The sequence below is a fragment of the Mercenaria mercenaria genome, chromosome 7 (genome assembly GCF_021730395.1).
Source record: "Mercenaria mercenaria strain notata chromosome 7, MADL_Memer_1, whole genome shotgun sequence".
NCBI lineage: Eukaryota > Metazoa > Mollusca > Bivalvia > Venerida > Veneridae > Mercenaria > Mercenaria mercenaria.
This window is the reverse complement of record NC_069367.1, coordinates 56,307,729-56,325,819: the sequence shown is the minus strand read 5'-3', so window position 1 is coordinate 56,325,819 and position 18,091 is coordinate 56,307,729. Positions and strand designations below refer to the sequence as shown.

Below are 18,091 nucleotides of genomic sequence, written 5' to 3'. Positions count from 1 at the left end.
ATCCATTTATCACTTGCCGTATTTCTTTCTGGAAAATTTCATAGGCCACACTTACACCAAAATTTAACCGTTTGTACCTCCAGAGTTCAACATGACCAGCATACAAAGTCATATTTCTAGATTCCTCGGAATTTCGAGCTGATGGAACCCTTTGTAAAGGCCCGCCTTTGAAAACACGGTAGAACCATTTAGTTTCATTATTATCCACTGTAGGCACGACATGTCTTTCATACTTCAATACTAGATTTACCTTTCTCATGTCTACACAAAGTCTGACCTCATTCGGAGACTTGGATTTCGGAGCAACGACCAAGTTAGAAACCGAGGGTGTCACACCCGTGACGTTTTCAATAACGCCAAATTTTTCAAGTTTCTCGAGCTCTTGTGCAACTTTATCACGGACGTAAAATGGAACTCGTCTAGCTGGCTGGGTGGTAGGTACAACACTTTCGTATATATGAAATTTGATATTTTTATCCTTTAATTTTCCAAGCCCATTAAAGAATGGTTTATTTGTGTCTTATAAGGCTCAATACTTCTCATTTTTACTAGATATAATCTGTTTGACTGATACGATTTCAAGCTTCACAGCGGTTTCATAGTCTATCAAATTTTCCAATGTCCGTTCACGACATGAAAGTATATTGATGCGAATTAAGGACCCGATTCTATGACACATACATATTTCTCTTTTATAGAATATGTTTTTGTTTTCTGGATTTTCGGCTTTGGTTTCATTCTGTCGATTAACGACTCGTCGAGGATATTCAAACTACTTCCTGTGTCAACAAGAAAAGTCACATTACACCATTCACTTTTAAGTTTACTTTTGGCATTTTTTTGTTTGAGATTTTCTTTACAGCACTTAGTCCAAAAGTCACATCCATTTCAAAACTGGACTCATTTTTATTGATAGTTTCATAGCCATTCTTATTTTTGGATATTTCGTGTAGTTGTCCTTTTTAATTCAGTCGTTTCCGTCATACCGCAATGAAATGGTTTCTTCTATGACAGTAGTTCCATTTGCGTCAAGGGCTGGACATTTTCTTGCATGTGGATACGTTTCTACACTTCTGTTTTTCTTTTCTTTCTGACATGCAGGATTTTCTAGTTTCCTTCGCTGGGAATGATGTGTCTTTATTTTGTTTACTCGAAGACTTTCAAGTTCATCCATCGCGTATGCTTGTTTTTCCGCCATTTTCATACTTCTTGCTAAAATTAATCTTTCAATTCCTTATGACTTTTAATTTCACCGCCCTTGTCGCTGAATTCACAATGTTCGGCCTTCTGTCCTAAGTTTGTTATATACGTATCTATCGTTTCGCCTTTTGCATTTTGTTTTAGATTTGGAACTCAAATCTTTCGAATTCTTTATTCATTTTCGGCATGAAATAGTCAGGAAGCGCAGATTTTGTTTTTGTATAATTGTCGTCAGCAGTTCCAAGGTTAAGCGTCTCGTATATTTCAAATACCTCATCTCTGGAGTAGTGTAATTACAATGCCTTTTTTCTTTTACTTTTGTCTATGTTCATTCCCACAAATAAACTCTCTAATTTTGAGACACATTTGTTTCATCTAACACCTGCAGACAGTTCATTACTGTAGACTTCAAATTTCGGAAATTCCGGTGTGCTAGCCATAATTTATTTTTTCATCTACCTGAGGAATGCGAAATAGACAATCAACGTGGAACATTGAAAATTTCTATGATAATCTAGCCAAAACTTTAAAAATGAAAAAAGTTACTTCCGTGAATACACCGTTCATGATATAAGGGAAGCAATAACATAACTAAAATATATGGCATCACATAGAATTATCTCCCTAAGTTTAGTTTAAACATATTTTTTCCTAAGAGTACATAACATAGATTTGTATATTTAATTTTTTTTTTATAACAACAAGTTAACATGATATTAAGGAAAGAATGTCTTACATGTCTTACAGAATTCCTCCTTACCTTACAATATACACATGTCTTCTTTGAAGCGAGTGTTATTTGTTCATAAGCAATTTGTTGTATGAAAACAATGTTATTTTTAAAAACATGTTCTTCGTGTTTTAAACAATGAAGTTGTATAGGCTTGTAGTGTACATGTATATGTATACGTTTACGTATGCATGTGGTTTGGTAAGGTAGGTAGGAGATGGTCTCCGATCCTTTCTTTGTCTATGACGGAGAAAAATAAATGTGGTCAGCCATCACGGGGGCCTGAAATAAAACACAAAATAGTGACAGATTTGTATTTACATATTTTCAAGCATGTAATGGAACGGACATAGTTTCCTCTATTTGTAGTAAGGTACACTGACCTCGTTTGTGGACAAGCACACTGTACAATGGTCATTGTCCAGAGCTCGAACTTAATTGACGTTCATTTGTAACGTTGACCTTACACACAAAAAAGTCTCTGTGTGTCGTCTTGATGAGATGATCATTCCGTCTAAGCTTCACAATTACAATCTAAGAGTGAACTCAACATCCACTGCGCCAACACCTGACCTTAATTTGTGACCCTGACATTCATACCCTCATTCATGGATTCTGCATATCTCCTTGATCTATTCTGTTCAGGTTTCATAAACACCCTTTAAGAGTTATCGATGATATAGAGCGGACACGAACGGACGGGCGGATAGACGCACGAACGGACAGATGGGTCACTTGAAAGCTACACCTTTACTTGCATCTTCAATTGAGAATAACCATATTAATTGTTCCTTCCCTTGAGAAGGAACACTTAGAATTGGTAAGTCATACTTGACTGAGCAACTGACCTCGGAAGCTGTTGTAATTACAGGCTGGCCAATCAAACTCCGTGACCTTAGAAATAACCCCTGACGTTAAAATTATTTTCTTTCCTAATTCCAGATTATCTAATTCTAATTCTCTGGCTGTTTCCAATAACACGTGTATATGGACAGAGTTTAAATCGGGTCAATGTGTACAGCCAGTGTTTTCTTAATCGCCGTATTTACTCACCTGAAAGTGGTAACGGATTTACTTTGTTCATAACTGAAAAAATTGGTCCACTTATCATGAAGTAGTACAAAATTAATGAGTATTCATTGTTCCGCCTACTATGGATTGCCAAAAACAGGGACTGCATACAAGAAATAATATGTCTATATAATAAACGGACCGAGTATATAAATATCAAATTGTGTTGTGTTTTTTTTTTTTTTTTTTTTTTTTTTTTTTTGTTGTTGTTGTTTTCTTTTAAATGCAAGCTGTACTTTCATACTTTCAAGTTTTACCTTTCTGCACCTTTCGCTCTTTGTATTATCTCCACGATTTTAATACAGCATTGACCGGGAAGTGCACTTATTGTTGCTGTTTATATATATCCAAATTTTTCCTATTGTTCAACACCGGAGGCGGGCTCGATTTAGAGCTTCCAAGAAGGGAATGGCCTTCCAGCCTACCATTCCGAATGCTCGATTAATTTAGAAGACCAACGCAGACGGTCTACCCAGCATTCTGCTCGGAATTCGGAACGCACAGAATGATGAAGCGAATCAACATGGCGTCGGTATGAGTTTTGCGTTAAGATTTGTGAATGTTTTCTGTCTTAGAGGCAAAAACAATCAAAAAATGATATAGGAAAGTAATATGCTGTTATTGTAAAAATGATGTAATTCTCACTCGAGCCAAATCGAGCCTTATTAATCATCTTTACTCAAAATGATTCAGAAATTAACCATATCAATCATGTTGATAAAGCAATGATAATCTAATGCTGTACATTATTCGGAGAAAACAGTTTATCTTTGTGCTTTCTATCCAAATTTAATCCTTTCAAACATGAAATGATGGGGGATTAGCTGTGTTGGTTGATTCAATTGTAGACTCCTTTGACATACATTTTGTATATCTGTTTTTATTAGCTGGGGCTTAACATGATAAAAGATGTATACATTATTAAAGGATCTCCAGCTACCTGGAGATCTGACAAGTAAGTCACTGAAAATACGGATTGTAGAGGCTTATAGTTCTGGAAAAAAAAGTATTAATGGGAATAGAACTAATGCCATACGCTTACAGTAGGTGCCCTCCAGATAACTTGTTAACTTATGATTAAGTTTGCAAAAAAAATTCAAGTAGTGCTGGTTTCATGGTAAAAGTTGATGCAGTTGATGCAGTTGATGGCAGTCATCAGATCTTGAATATAGAGGTTGATGAATCAACATTTGGGAAACTCCAGTCAGGTAGAGTTTAAATGACACTTCAGTTATGGTCATTCGAGCAGAGGCTGCAACTGCCGTCTTACAAATTATTGAAGTAACGATAAAAGTTGCTGATTTTTAGACCTGTATTGGTGTGATTGTTTTAAACATGATTTGTCATATAGTGTTATGTATGTACTTTAAAAATATCTTCATTTTGCACGGTCGGATTGTAACAACTAAAAAGCGATAGGAATTTTTCCAGCAATATTTTTTTGTAGTTATATTTAACAGATGTGCCTCTATGAAGCTCTGAACTTAATATTCAAATTATTTGGTTGGTAATTTGGAATTACATCTTCTACATAACCAGACAATTTCTCACGGTCCCCTCTGATCCAAAATAGTAAATAAAAAGACTTATTAATTAAAATTATCAAATATAAATGGATATTTCTAGACTGACCAAAGAGCAGTGATTCCTCAAGTTGAAAGAGAACTGGGAGCATTGAGTTGTGGACAGGGCACTTTTCGCATGTAGGATTTATATAATCAATTTTGTACTGTTAAAGAGTCCTTTAAAATTGACTATTTTGTATAAATTAGTGATATAATCTCTTTCTACAGGCCTACATCTATGTATTCTTTTAAATGGCTTAAAAAATGTTCCCAATATTTTGAAAGGTTCTTTTTCTGTCGGTTTCTGTTGCCTAAATCTGAATACTTTTGCACTGATACAAAAACACAATATATATAATTTGAATGTGAGAATAACAAAATAGCATGCAGGGTCTTACGCAGTTATGCACGCAGCAGTAAAAAGGTATCAAGTCAACTCTTCCCCTTTTTGGGCAATTCGTCCCCTTTTTGGTAATTTTTTCACCCTATGGGGCTTTTGTTTGCAAAAATCCGGTTTGGGATCTAGGTTTCGGTTTGGGTAAAAAATAATGACAAACTTAAACTGGTTTCTTTTAAAAGGAGTTCTTGAACAAACAGGCGGTTTGTATGAACAAAATGGTGAAGGTAGAACACAGGTTATTAAATTTATTCTAAATGGAGATTAATGACAGATTTTGTATCCAAGAGCCAAACTTATTATATAAATAACATGTACTACTATGACTACTTCCCATATGCCGACTCTATTTTAACATGTGTATAGCAAGACTAATTATGACATAGACAGTTTTGTTAAGTTTAATGTCAGACTGACAGAATTATAGTTCATATATCAACTTTCAATGCATTATTTAAGGCATGGGCGGGCAGCTAGGTTAAGCCACTGTCTGTAAACCAGCTGGATTACTTAAAAATCCACACATGAAAGAATTCTACACCCTGAGCAAGGTTTCGAACACACAACATTGAAGGACAAATAATATAAAGTCAACAACCCTAACCACCCGGGAACAAAGACTAAAACTGATATGTTATTATTTACCTGTATCCACTATCCAGTAGACTTTGAAATTACATCATTTTTTATTTCAATTTGCTGAAAATTAGAGATTAAGTATTTGTAACAGGGGTAACTGCTTAATTGAAATCATTCAGTTTGCTATTTCCTTGTTTTAGGCACACTCATCAAAGTATGACAGACAGCTGTGATGTAGTTAATGTGCAAAAATAGACTCAAGATTCAAGCAAAGCACATATACTCTGACTCTGATGCTGGACTGATTTATGTAACCAGTTGTATTTTAAGCCAGCGAGTGTGTCTTACCTCCCAAAAACTTGTTTAAATAAATATTAAATAAAATAAGATTCTTCAAAAAGTGGTTGACTAATTTAATCCCTGGCATTTTTCTGATGACACAATGTATATATATCCACAATCTGGCAACAATGAGTTGGATGGCATCCAAATGACACCCCTGATTTGATCAAATAATACTTAATACTTTGAACTTTTATGTCACTGTATTAAGGGGGACTAGAAACCATGGATATACATTATTAGACATAATTGATAATAATGTATATAATAATATGTGTTTCAGTGAATTGAAATGTCTTCATGTCATTGTACTATTTAGAGTAATATGAGCGGGTGTAGTTATTGATCTGTAGAAAGTAGGTATCATATTTGACCTAATGATTTGTTAGATGTACATGCCACTTTCATAAGACAGTAATTACATTTCTTAACCATACCTCTACCTCCAGCAATATAATAAGTAAAATGTAAATAATGCATTTTGTCACAACTGGTTAAACACTCACTTTAAGGTATTGTGACATGTGTATATAATAATACCTACCCTGAAAACATCAGTCAATTATTATTAAAAGTCTGAAAAAAATATTTGAAATCAGCAGCTGGTTAGTGTTTCTCTTTTTTTTTACTTTAAAAATGAAACAAAAGAATCTTGTATGGAACAGGATCACAATGCATTATCAGTTGAAACAAACTTTTGCAAACTTGTTTTCGAAGTTAGCATTGTAATAGATTGTACAACATTTGACCACAAGGTACAGGATCAGCTCCTTTTACAGAATTTATAGTCATTTTTTTTTTTTGTTGTTGATGACTGCTTTATTTATATTGAAATGGCTATTTCATGGGGTCATGAATTTATGGAATTCAACTTTTGAAGATAAAAACGATGGTATTTTTATCGGCTTGTTAGAAATTAATTACACAACTATGAAATCCATGAAAACTCACCCACAAGTATTTATGACATTGCAGTATTTTCGGTCATTTTTCTGCATACTTTAACAGGTCCTCTGTCAGTATTAATTCAATCAGTCAATTTATTTTCAATTAATATCTTGTCAGGGATACAGAATGAAAATATAGTTGGAAACTGAAACGTTCATTTATATGAATAGTTGTATGCATGAAAAAAAAACTCATTTTGCTCTTAAAAATTTTAAACTGCAACTTTTAGTCAGGCTAGAGAACTGCTTTGCATATGTATTTATATACTAAAGATGTTTATGTGCATATAAACTTGAACCTAGAATTCTTACAAAAGTAAGTGTGTTTCTTTACACTACAAGAAGTGATCCATTGCTTAGCAATACAGACATTTATTTAAAGACAAAATATTGCATATGTATGTAATCCTTCAGAAACAGACACATTTACTATAAATTAAAACTTTATTCTATAACAGTAAGGGGATTTTGGAGTGATGGAAGACGAATAATCTTAACTGGAACGAAATGACTGGAATATTTCGATGGTTTGAGAAACTGATGAAAACGATGTATGCCAATCAAAGAGAATGTTTTTAGAAGTAATTATTGACAAATGAACTCGACTGAGTATAAAGATTACCACGGGTTTTAGCCAGAAATAAACTAATTCTTAGTTTTTTCTTTACCCGTTTCCATTTTGGTCCACGCGGTCCGTCATTTTTTCTCGAACTGCAATAAACATATGTATTACTACAAATAACCAACATGCTTTATAATCATTTTTGTCAATTCAATTCAATTCAATTCAATAGTTTATTTACGTCTCATCATATGTATGTCACAATAAAACATAATAAAATCTTATTAAAATACATATGCCATTCTTAACAGAATTACAAGAGACGGGTCAGCATAGCTTACTTTAATTAATATTTCTGTTATTTATACTATACATGTCATTTTATTTCTAAAACATTTTTAAAAACAACAGCTGTCAGTTGACAGCACGCTCGACTATTCTCAGTGCTTGATAGTACAATATAAGCTATTAGTAAACTTTTAACAATCCAATAAACATATTCTAAGACGAAAAGGGGCCATAATTCCGTCAAAATGCTTGATAGAGTTGTCTGCTCCTGTTTACAGACTGAGGTCATGATTGTAAACAACTATGCAAAATATGAAAGCAATATCCCAATGGACTTGGAAAATATTTGGGGTGGTACGCAAACTTTAATATTCCAATAAGCATATTCTAAGTCGAAAAGGGGCCATAATTCAGTCAAAATGCTTGATAGAGTTGTCTGCTCCTGTTTACAGACTGGGGTCATAATGGTAAACAAGTACGCAAAATATGAAAGCAATATCTCAAAGGACTTTGAAAATATTTGGGGTGGTACGCAAACATAAACATTACAATAAGCATATTCTAAGTTGAAAGGCATAGGGGTCATAATTCAGTCAAAATGCTTGATAGAGTTGTCTGCTCCTGTTTACAGAATGGGGTAAACAAGTATGCAAAATATGAAAGCAATATCTCAATGGACTGAAAATATTTGGGATGGTTCGCAAACTTTAACATTTGTGTGACGCTCATACTAACGCCGACACCGGGGCGAGTAGGATAGCTCCCATATTCTTCGACAGCCGAGCTAAAAATAAAATAAAAATAAAAAAGATGTTGTGAACCGATCTATTTCTTGACAACTGGAAAAAGGTAATTGTAAACCGAGATCCGAGAGGCGTTACCTTGGCTTTGCTTTTATAAGACAAAGGTCAACCGCCTCTTGTAGATTTCATTTATTTCCTCCTGTGATCGGACAAGGTAAAAACAACATTATCATTAAAATAAAAAGAAAATACTTCAAAAGTCGGGGGACAGGGTTTCTTTAAAAAAATATACGAAAGGTGATAAAGATTGTTAATCACATTAAAAGCCGTTGATTGGGCTGATTGGTGGAAGGTGTTAATGGTATTTAATTGCATGAGAAGTTGTTGATTGACTGAATGAAATGTGTTAATAGTGGATTGGATTGAGGAACTTATTTGTAAAAAGAAGTTTATTAATTAATCTTATTCAAGAGTTTTAAAATAAGCAGCATCAAAATTAAAAACAATCTGTTGTAGCAGACTTAGAAATAAAACAACAGAAAAATTACCAAATCGGGAACTAGTTGACTAGGGGACGAGTTGACTGTAAATCGGTAAAAACTGCGATTATTCTGCGATTTGATTCATCACTACGTTCAAAATTGTCGTCATCTTCATTCAAAATAATGCATTCAATGGGGGCAGCCATATTTAAAAAGCCTTCTGTACACTCTATTTACTTTAAACGGTAGATGAGTCTTCTGTGTAAATCGAGTAGAACAGAATGTTCGCTACCATTCTAAGAAGAGCTAAATCGAGTCCGTCACGGTACGGAGCTGGTCTAAAAATAAACCAGAGTGGGCTTAATAAATATAAATGTTGAACATGGTTATTACTTTAAAAATTGTCTTGTTTTATTTTTAAGTTATAACTGTTAGATGATTATGAGTTAAAAATGCATATTATTCTTTCATTGAAAAATATTGTGCTCTACAAACTACTTAATAAATGAGTCGTCTACTATGTATTTATAATTACATCCACATGATTTTTTATGTACAAACAATGTTGGCCACACCTCGGAGGGAAATTCAAATTCAAATCGTTAACTTTTTTTCTCAAAGTCATCTTTGCAAAATAAAACAGAAACAGATTTTAATAAGATAATGTAAAAAGTCACTATGTACAAATGTGCAAATTAAAAAAATATCTTTCGACTGATTTAAGGTAATTTCAAAGAAGGGTTCCCTAACTGAGGCGGAGTCGGAGATGTTGACTGATGAAAAGGGGCGTTTTAACTATAAATCGGTTATAGATACTCTTATTGACATGCTAAAGCATTAAGTTTTGCCTTCACTACGCTGCCCCCTGTTTCGGCAAACTTAATTGCATTAGAAAGTCAACAAATGATCTATAACCTATACATATAGATGTGCAATCTGACTTGAAGGACGTGTGTGTGTGTGTGTGTGTGTGTCTATAAATAGACAGTTATGTTCGTAGATCGAGACTATTTAAAGTAAATGGATTTTCCGCTATTTGTTACTTGAATTAGACTGGAATACCGTTCTATCTTTAGATATCTTAGACTAGAAATTAATCCCCTCTATAAATAGGAAAAACTTTAGTTGATTGATTTTTTGCAAAATGTCGTGTTTTTTTTTTTGTTCTTGTCAGATTGAGAGGAGACTTGCATCAGACCAGATGTGGGGTAAGTTAATCTACGTTAGAGTATATCAAATCATGCAGGGTCGCAAAGGATATATATTATTACCATGATATCGTACAAATGTTGGATAATTCTCTTTTTGTGTTAAATGGAAGAATGATAGTTTCATTTAAGAAATTTTATTTACGACGGGATTATTTATCGCTTTTTGCAGGCATATTTTGAGTTCTTGAATCACTATTATAATGCAAGGTAATGCTTAAAGGTCAGCCTGGCCTGTGCATGGGTGAGGTAATTATGTTGTACATGTATGGATCCACCTGTTTCAATTATAAATATTGCTCATAAGACATGTTGCTATGGTACAGAAAAATATCTTAAATTAGGCCTATATATATACAAGCAGAAAATTACTACTATTATGTGGATATAACTTTAGGTACTGTACGTATTACCGAAAATTTTCTCTACGTAGTAACATTACTAAATGTTGTGCAATATCCTTGCTATATATACTGTAATATTATCGAGATCTAGATCAAGTTTTAGAGAGTGAGAGCTAGCATTTTGAACTGACTTAAAGTCAATAGCATTTTGATTAAGTAAAAGCAGCTGACATTGTTATATATATTCGAGTGACTACGTCACAGTCCGCGCATTGCTAACTTTGAATTGCTTTAATCAGGTAAGGTGAACTTACTAGTCATATATGGCGTCTTTCCAGCATTGATGGTGGCGGGAAGACCCCAGGCGCCCCGTCGTGCATTATCTCATTATGGGAGGGCACCTGAGTATATCAGTAGGACCACCGGCATTTCCTTAGTTGGCTGGATTGCTTCCTCACAAGAAGAAGTCAACGCCTCGGGACAATGATTTAATGAGAGCTTTTCAAGGGAGTTATCGTGCCCACCAAACGTTTGGCCGCCGCCTGTATTTGGGCAGTGCCCAACTGTTGTTTTTTCCCTGCTTTTGTGTCTATGTGTATGTATGTTGTGTATGTGCATGTCTGCGCAGCTGTGGTTTACGGTATAGGGCGACTGCGGTTTAGGAACCTGGCTTTTCCCGATGAATATTCATCCTTCCTTTCTCAACTATCCCCAACACCTAACCCTTTTATCTACCCCTTACCTCCAACGCTCTCCCAACACCCCCCCCCCCCCCCCCACCCACCCCCTCTTTCTGTATTTTGCATATAATCAAGATGTGCTTTTAGTTAAATATTTGAAGCAACCCGTCTACAACATTTTTTCCGTTACAGCTTCTTTTTGTTGTGAGCCTACTTTGTGATGCATCTATGGCTTTTGGGTGCTCTGTGCTTCCGGGAAATCTACCCTTGCCTTTTACCAGTATCCTTAATAGCGGAAACCGACAGATTGTAAGCTGCCATAATCAACAGGCGATTTGTATTAAACCATTTTACATCTACAGGTGTATTTTATCTTACACATTAAATCTTTCTTAAAATTTCATACAAAGTTGGAAGCATGAGTTGCATATCATGATTTAAATACTATAAAATACTATAAAAGGCAAACACAGTGGTATGAGAGCTGTCTCGTTTTTGTCGAGCCCGTTTGAGGAAGCGAAGACATACTTGTTCAATGGCTGTTCGTCGGTGTATGTGCGTACGTCCGTCCGTGTGTGCGTTCCGTCAGTCTGGTCCATAAGTTTGACATGCATGGAACAATCTTGTTTATCTTTGGTATGAATGTTAACCACAATGAAATGGAGTGTCATACGCAAACCCCAGTATCCTATCGTAAAGTCTAAGGTCAAGATCACAGTTGGAGGTCAAAGGTCATGTGAGATCTTGTCCGGCCCATACCTTTGACATGCATGAAGGAATCTTGTTTATATCTGGCTTGAATGTTTAACATAATAAGATGGAGTGTCGTGTGCAAACCCCAGGCTCATATCTCAACGGTAAAGGTCACAGTTAGGGGTAAAATGTCATTTTAGAGTTTGTCCAGTCCATAACTTTGATAAGTATGTAGCAGTCTCTTTTTTGGCGTAAATGTTCACCTCTCATGAGCAAACCTCGGGTCCCTATCTTAAAAGTCAAAGTCACACCTGTGGGTCTAAGGTCATTTTAGGGCTTGTCCGGGCTGTAACTTTGTTATGCATAAAGCAATATTTTTTAATTGGCATGTTTGTCTCAATGAGACAGAGTGTTACGTGCACCTCAAAGACCCCTACCTCAAAGGTCAAGGTCATACTTTGAGGTCAAAGGTTGAAACTTTGTGCAGTTTTTCCTCTTCCGGGCTGTAACTCAGCCATGGATTGAGGGTTTCTTAAATAACTTGGCACAAGTGTTTGCCTCAACGAGACAGTCTGTCAGTCGTAAGTTGTTGAAAGGTCATTGTCATACTTTAATAGGGATCAAAGGTCAAATGTTGATGCAGTTTCTCTTGTCTGGGCTGTAACTTAGCCACGGATGGAAATGTTCTTAAATAACAGAAATGTTTGCCACAATCAGTTTTGTCATAAATGTTAGGCCTTTTGACAGCTTGTGGGCTCGACATGTTGTCTGTGGACATCTAGTTTAAAATACATGGTGTCATGTCCTTTCAGATATTTGTTTATCGGGCCAATACCGGCACATGATATGCGTCCGACATTCATTTGATATCAGACAGCAGCATCTAACCACTATACCACTATCGGTTGGAAGCCCGCCCGCTTAGCTCAGTAGGTAAGAGCGTTGGTCTACGTATCGCGGGGTCGTGAGTTCGATCCTCGGGCGGGGCGTATATTCTCCGTGACTATTTGATAAATGACATTATGTCTGAAATCATTAGTCCTCCACCTCTGATTCATGTGGAGAAGTTGGCAGTTTCTTGCGGAGAACAGGTGTGTACTGGTACAGAGTCCAGGAAAACTGGTTAGGTTAACTGCCCGCCGTTACATGAATGAAATATTATTGAAAAATGGCGTTAAACCGAAAACAAACGAAACAAACTATCGGTTGAAAACAATATTTGAATAACTGATATTGGACCAGTATTGAAAAACATATGTGTAAGATATCGGCCTGATATATAATGTTTGCATGGATGTTACATTAGATAAAGGAAGATAAGATATACACTTTCACACAATAATTGATCGTGTCCTAACATATGTCGGATTCTTTGTCATTTTCGTTTGTTTATAAATGATTTACGCCTGTCGCATATACAACAGAGTTTTTCAACAAACGTATTTGATCATTATTCACCTTTTTCAGTATTTTAGACTGCCAAATCAACTGAGACTTTCTATTCGTTATTCCAGTAGCACATCCTTACAGTAGAGAAAATCACGCGCTGTACTTATATCATGTATACATAAGATTTTCAGTGACCGTTATATCGCATTATTGGGGCGATTATCTCCCAAGTTAACAATACGGTTCAGATTCCCTTAATACGATCTACAAGCAAAAGTAAACAATCGCCCCCCCCCCCACCCCCGAAATAATTCTAACCTTTCCGCAGAAAAGTAATAACATTTATGGCATGTAAATATGTATAGCTGTCCAAAATACATAGAATACTATAATTTCTATGTGATTCTGTAAATGATTATTTCATGCAGCTCTCTGTTATCCTTTCAGATAACATTATATAAATATCATATGGCAGCGTGTGTGACACTGATATTGTCAACCCGAGGGCAGAATGTCACCCGAGGCGAAAGCCGAGTGGTGACATTCTGTTTCGAGGGTTGACAATATTAATGTCACACACACTGCCATATGGTATTTATTCCGAACAAAACTAAATACATAAAAAATTTAAAAATGTTTTCATTCATTTAATTCAACAGTTTCATCTTTAGCGCGGTAATCAGCTGTGTACACATTGTATAGTGACGTCATTACAATGTGTACAAGGGAGGCAATCATATGACTAAAACTGAAGTAGTTATTTGCCCTTATATGACATTCAAAATATAAGCGCGGTCACATGACTTCGTTTGGTCACGTGTCAGAAAGGTCGAAAATGTTTCTGATAGTCAAAATATCTCTTTTTCGGGTAATGGGATTTTACCATTGTAGACAAAAGTGAGGTATAATAATAGAAAATATTACATAATGAAGGTATATTACTTTACCCCTATACATGAATATCCGTATGAATGGAACTTTTTCGTCTTTGTTAGATATATGTAAGGTGAAAATCAGTGACATTATACACACACTGTGTATTATACAAAATAAAGCTAATAAATCATGCGAATGTAAGACGTATTTAACAAAAATATATACAACATTTTATCGAAACACTGTTGTTTAAATGGACCTCGGTCTATAAATAGCTCTTCAAATAAACACAGTTTCATTCATAACAAATACTGCGCATTATTAATTATATGTTTAGTAAAAGTATTACTTTTACTAGGTATGATTTCGCATATAATACAATAAATAATGAACATAAAATATGCAGTATGTAAAAGGGAAGCATAAGTTTTAAAAATAAATTCTTCAGGTCAGTTGCTAGCCTATAGGTTCTAGGAAAGGTAAGCGCTGCGTGGAATTGCCACAGTTATGCGAGAAGTAACAAATGACCATATCCTACGATTTGTATACTAAAACAGCGTCAAGTTTATTTTGTTACAGAAATAATGTTTACATTTACAATAGAAAATAATGATATTATTTTATTGTTTGATTTAACGGCAGTTTGTTTGTTTGTTGTTGTTGTTTTTTTAGCTCACCTGTCACATATAGTGACAATGTGAGCTTTTGTGATCACCCTTCGTCCGTCGTCAGTCCGTCCGTCCGTGCGTCCGTCAACAATTTCTTGTCTGCACGATAGTGGTTTCATTTATGATTTTATTTTAACCAAACTTGCACACAACTTGTATCACCATAAGATCTCGGTTCTTTTCTTGAACTGGCCAGATCCCAGTATTGGTTCCAGAGTTATGGCCCCTGAAAGGGCCAAAATTAGCTATTTTGACCTTGTCTGCACAATAGCAGCTTTATTTATGATTTGATTTTTACCAAACTGGCACACAATTTGTATCACTATAAGATCTTGGTTTCTTTCTTGAACTGGCCAGATTCCATCATGGGTTCCAGAGTTATGGCCCCTGAAAGGGCCAAAATTAGCTATTTTGACCTTGTCTGCACAATAGCAGCCTTATTTATGATTTTATTTTAACCAAACTTGCACACAACTTGTATCACTATAAGATCTTGGTTCCTTTCTTAAACTGGCGAGATCCCATTATGGGTTCCAGAGTTAAGGCCCCTGAAAGGGCCAGAATTAGCTATTTTGACCTTGTCTGCACAATAGCAGCTTCATTTATGATTTGAATTTAATCATACTTGCACAAAACCTGTGTCGCCATAAGATCTCAGTTCCTTTATTGAACCAGCCAGATCCCTTAATGGGTTTCAGAGTTTTGACCCCTGAAAGGGCCAAAATTAGCTATTTTGACCTTGTCTGCACAATAGCAGCTTCATTTATGATTTGATTTAACTAAACTTGCACACAACTTTTATCACCACAAGATCTTGGTTCCTTTCTTGAACTGGCCACTGGCCAGATTCCATCATGGGTTCCAGAGTTATGGCCCCTTAAAGGTCCAAAATTGGTTATTTTGGCTTTTGCAGCCATATAGAGACTTCGTTTATGGTTTTATTTGATACAAACTTCCAAAATATCTTCAACAACAATAAATCTTGGATTCCATGACAAATCATTTCCAGTCATAGGTTCCAGAGTTATTATATATCTGATTACCTCCCCTGATTGTAATCAAAAGGAATTTATATCAGTAAGTACTTATAGGACTTATTTGAAATTTCATTATTGGCATTTGTTGGACTGAGCCAATCAGGGTAGATAACTATGGACTGATTTTATGTCAAATTACCTCCCTTTATTTCAAATTAAAATGGGTATATCTCCGTAACTAATGAAGATACTGATCTGAAATTTCATTTATGTCAACAGATTTATTTGGCAGATCCTTCTTTTGTTCACTTGCAAATAATTTTCTTTTTAATTACTTCCCTTTTATGTACTATAAATAGCTTAGTTTTAGTAACTTTTTATTTAATGGCCGTAGGGAAAAACGGAGACCACTTTTCTGTGGTAAAACATGGATTTTACCCCAATTTTTAGGTGTATTTTGACATATGTGTACCTTTTAAAAAAAAAAATTCTTTTTGGTTAAATTTCTTCCCTTTGTTGTTCCTGTCCTTTGGGCTTAGATATTTTGATATAGATTCAGGAAACCTTGCATGAGTCTTAATCATGATATTAACCTGTGCACCTCCTATTTTTCATTTGGGTCCGCTCTCTATTTTTAGAGTTACGGCACCTGAAATAGTCAAAAATATACATTTTCACCTTGCGACACACCTAGCTCAAAAAGTATTTAATATAAATGGTTGAAAACTCGCATAAGTCTTTATCATGATATAAACTTGCACACCTCTAATTTGTTTGGCTGGCTCCACCCCTTTTTTAAAGTTATGGCCCCTGAAATAGTAAAAAAATGCACTTTTTCACCTAATTATATACCTAGCTCAAAAAGTATTTGATCTAAATTTAGAAAACCTTGCTGGAGTCATTATCGTGATGTGACCTTGCACACTTGGTATTCTTCTTGAGAATCTTAGCTCTTAATACAGAGTTATGGTCCTTGAAATAGCCAAAATAGTGGATTTTTTGTTTGTGATGCTCATAGCTCAAAAAGTATAGGGCCTAGAATAATGAATCTTTTTCATAAAATGTTTGTTGAGTCTATACCCCATTAAGACTGCAAACATTTGAATTATTGCCCCTTATTTGTGACAAATGTACCGGTGGGGGACACACCCTGTGTCCTACAAACACATTCTAGTTTGTATTCATTTTATATTCTCTTATATTAGAGATTTGTATATTTACCTCATCCCTCATCCTGGGCACATATACTAGTATTACTTATACATGTATATGCCAAGGAAGCCCAGGATGAAGCACTCCAAAGACCAGTAAAATTTTGTTTTAAATATTTATAAGTTTTTTTTACGTTTCATATTATTAAGTATTTTTGAAAAGTCTTATGGTTGATGGTTGCCATTCTTCTGTGATAAGACCGTGAGGTTGGGGTATAAGTCACTCCTGTGACAGTTCTAGTTTAAACAACTTTTACCGTGTCGTTCTTTTAGCTCACCAGAGCACAAAGTGCTCAGGGTTGGCTATTGTGATCGCTCACCGTCTTGCGTGCGTCCGTGGTCCGTCCACACTTTCTATTAAACAACATATCCGTCTAAACCAACAGGCCAATTTAGATGACACTTCACAGGGACGTTCCTTGGATGGTCTTCTTAAAAATGTTCACAGAATTATATTTCTTACAGAACTCTGGTTGCCATGACAACCGAAAGGAAAAACTTTAAAAAATCTTCTAATCCAAAACCACAGGTCCTAGGGCTTTGATATTTGGTATGTAGTATCATCTAGTAGTCTTCTTTCAAGATTGTCGAAGTTATTCCCCAAGTGTCAAATATGGCCCCGCCCTTGGTGTCACATGGTTTGGAAATATGTCCAAAACCACAAGGTCTGAGGCTTTGATATTTGGTATGTAGCATCATCTAGTGGTCCTCTACTAAGATTGTTCAAATTATTCCCTTAGGGTCAAATATGGCCCCGACCTGGGGGTTACATGGTTTATATAGACGTGTATAGGGAAAAACTTTGAAAATCTTCTTGTCCAATACCGCAGGGCCTAGGGCTTTAATATTTGGTATGTAGCATTATCTAGTAGGTCTCTACCAAATTTGTTCAAATTATACCCCTAGGGTCAAATACGGCACCGCCCAGGGGTTTACAAAATGTATGTTGAATACCATGTGATTTTGTACAAGCATGTTGTCAAATGCTAAATGTTATTGGTATTTTAGCTCACCTGAGCACAAAGTGCTCAAAGGTGAGCTTTTGAGATCGCCCTGTGTCTGTCGTCCGTCCGTCCGTCGTCCGTCGTCAACAGTTTGACTGTTAACACTCTAGAGGTCACAATTTTGGCCTAATCCTA

General features: G+C 35.4%; 2 protein-coding genes across 3 annotated transcripts in view; one reads left to right on the top strand and one right to left on the bottom strand.

Moving 5' to 3' along the window:
* LOC123555381 (uncharacterized) overlaps positions 1 to 18,091 on the bottom strand; it is a 129,205-nt gene that overhangs the window by 38,050 nt on the left and 73,064 nt on the right. The gene's annotated exons all lie outside the window — the stretch shown is intronic.
* LOC123554121 (uncharacterized) overlaps positions 9,975 to 18,091 on the top strand; it is a 28,746-nt gene continuing 20,629 nt past the window's right edge. Inside the window, exon 1 of the mRNA XM_053547202.1 lies at positions 9,975 to 10,114. Within this exon, the coding sequence (XP_053403177.1) occupies positions 10,051 to 10,114 (64 nt within the window). The 5' untranslated portion in view covers positions 9,975 to 10,050. The remainder of the gene's footprint in view (positions 10,115 to 18,091) is intronic.